This window comes from Chanos chanos, chromosome 4 (assembly GCF_902362185.1).
Source record: "Chanos chanos chromosome 4, fChaCha1.1, whole genome shotgun sequence".
Lineage (NCBI taxonomy): Eukaryota > Metazoa > Chordata > Actinopteri > Gonorynchiformes > Chanidae > Chanos > Chanos chanos.
Window position 1 is genome coordinate 52,593,029 of NC_044498.1, and position 1,835 is coordinate 52,594,863.

Sequence of the window (1,835 nt, forward strand, 5' to 3'; positions counted from 1 at the left end):
TCAGAGAATGAATTGCAGTGCATTTGCGTTTGTTTACAAACAAAGCTCTACAGGGTCACGCTGTAAGGTTGTGTCTCGTTTTTAACACGGCTCTGCTCCCCCCCCCCCCCCTCCCTTCCCCCCAAGCACTTTTCTCCACTCCGACTTCCTTTAAAATGTGACAACAAGCATTTAGGAAATGCCAGGAGTTGATTACTTAACCTGTCAAAGTCAGTGCTTCTCGTAAAATTCAACCACTGGCCGGTTTGAGCCAGGCAGGGTGTGAATATGAGGACTCAGCAGGCGCTGGGCGTGAAAGCGGTGGTCAGTGCTCAGATTAATGGTGTTAGTTAAAGGAAACGTTTAAGGAAATAACTTCGTGCTCCAGCAGTGTGATTAAGAATGAAAACTGGATGGAATTAGGCGGTTCCTCATTAACTTCAGCTGCTCTTGACAGCGTGGTCTGTGTTTCACGTCTCACGCCGGTTTTGTGTAGTCTGTGCTCCATTGCGAAGCCAAAACATCAGGTGAGTAACGGGAAGCGTGGTAATTGGTGGTATAACATGGACATCAGATAGCGCATGCTGTTCGGTTCCTCTGATCTCTGAGTCCTAATAACCCAACCAATCCCAGAGGAGACTGCAAACCAGATTCTTACAACCCACCCCATCCCAGTGGAGGGCCCAAATCCAATTTTCTGATGACTGATGTCTAATCACAGGGCATTTTATTCCTAGCTGTAGCCTGATGGTATGGTGGATGAGCAATTACTTTAATAATGACTGATTATCGTGTTATGTCGTCATGGTAATAATCCCATCATATTTCAACATATTACTGTTTGATCAAAGCATTTTAATGCTTCATTTTAAGCATTACATATTTTGCTTGAACAGTTGTTGTAATACTTGATAATGTATTGTGACGGTGTCGCTGGTTTCATTTATGTTTATTTGTTTGTGTCAGGCAAAGTTTGTAAAATAAACTGTTTGTAGAAAACAATCTTCATTTATCATTAAACTGGCCTTTTTTTTTTTTTTTTTTTAATTTTTTAGACTTTGTATAGAAACTACAGTCATGGGTGTGAGCGTCAGGCTGGATGGTCCAACCATTTCATAATGTCTGTCATTATTTTACATGAGATTGTATTCAGTTTTCTGACTGAACAGAATAAAGACAAATGAGATTTGGAGAGAGAGAGATTTGGAGAGAGAGAGAGAGAGAAAAAACATCTCATGCTGTGAGTTTCCTTTCAGTTGCGTATCATAATTTCAGTGAAGAGGATCTAAGCATCAATAATGACAGAAATTCCATTGAGTTAAGGCGTAATTGGCAGCCTTTTAGTTAATTAAGTCATTCCACCCCCTCTGTAATGATCTGTGTTACTCTGTTACAGGACGTTTAGAAACAGTGTCACTCTGCTTCAGTTTCATACTGAATCCAAACATATTCTTATGTCTGATGTCTTTAATCTGAACTGTGACTGAATATACTGTGCAGTCAATATAATTCTGTGCTGAGGCATGATAACTACAGAAATAAATACAGAAATCATTAAATGAATTATGTTTTCTAAATAAGTTAAGGGGTTCGCAACTGGTTGGATCGCCTCTTGTTTTTGTTATGTGATAAATCTATCGTTAAAAAAAGCAAAAAAAAAAAAAAAAAAAAAAAGCAAAATTTAACTGGTCTCCAAGGAAAGAAAACTCACCATTTAAAAGGCTGCGTGGTGCTGTAGTAAACTGTACTCTGTTCTGTGGGAGAGAGAGTCATCCACTAAAACAACATGCCTGGCTGTTGATTAGTATTGCCTGGCTGTTGATTAGTATTGCCATTGATTGGCCAGCTGCCAGATA

General features: G+C 39.5%; 1 protein-coding gene across 1 annotated transcript in view; it reads left to right on the plus strand.

Moving 5' to 3' along the window:
- The first annotated feature begins 267 nt into the window (after positions 1–267).
- Positions 268–1,835, plus strand: part of ret (ret proto-oncogene receptor tyrosine kinase) — a 20,743-nt gene continuing 19,175 nt past the window's right edge. Inside the window, exons 1-2 of the mRNA XM_030772441.1 lie at positions 268–303; positions 476–506. Of these exons, the coding sequence (XP_030628301.1) occupies positions 268–303; positions 476–506 (67 nt within the window). The remainder of the gene's footprint in view (positions 304–475; positions 507–1,835) is intronic.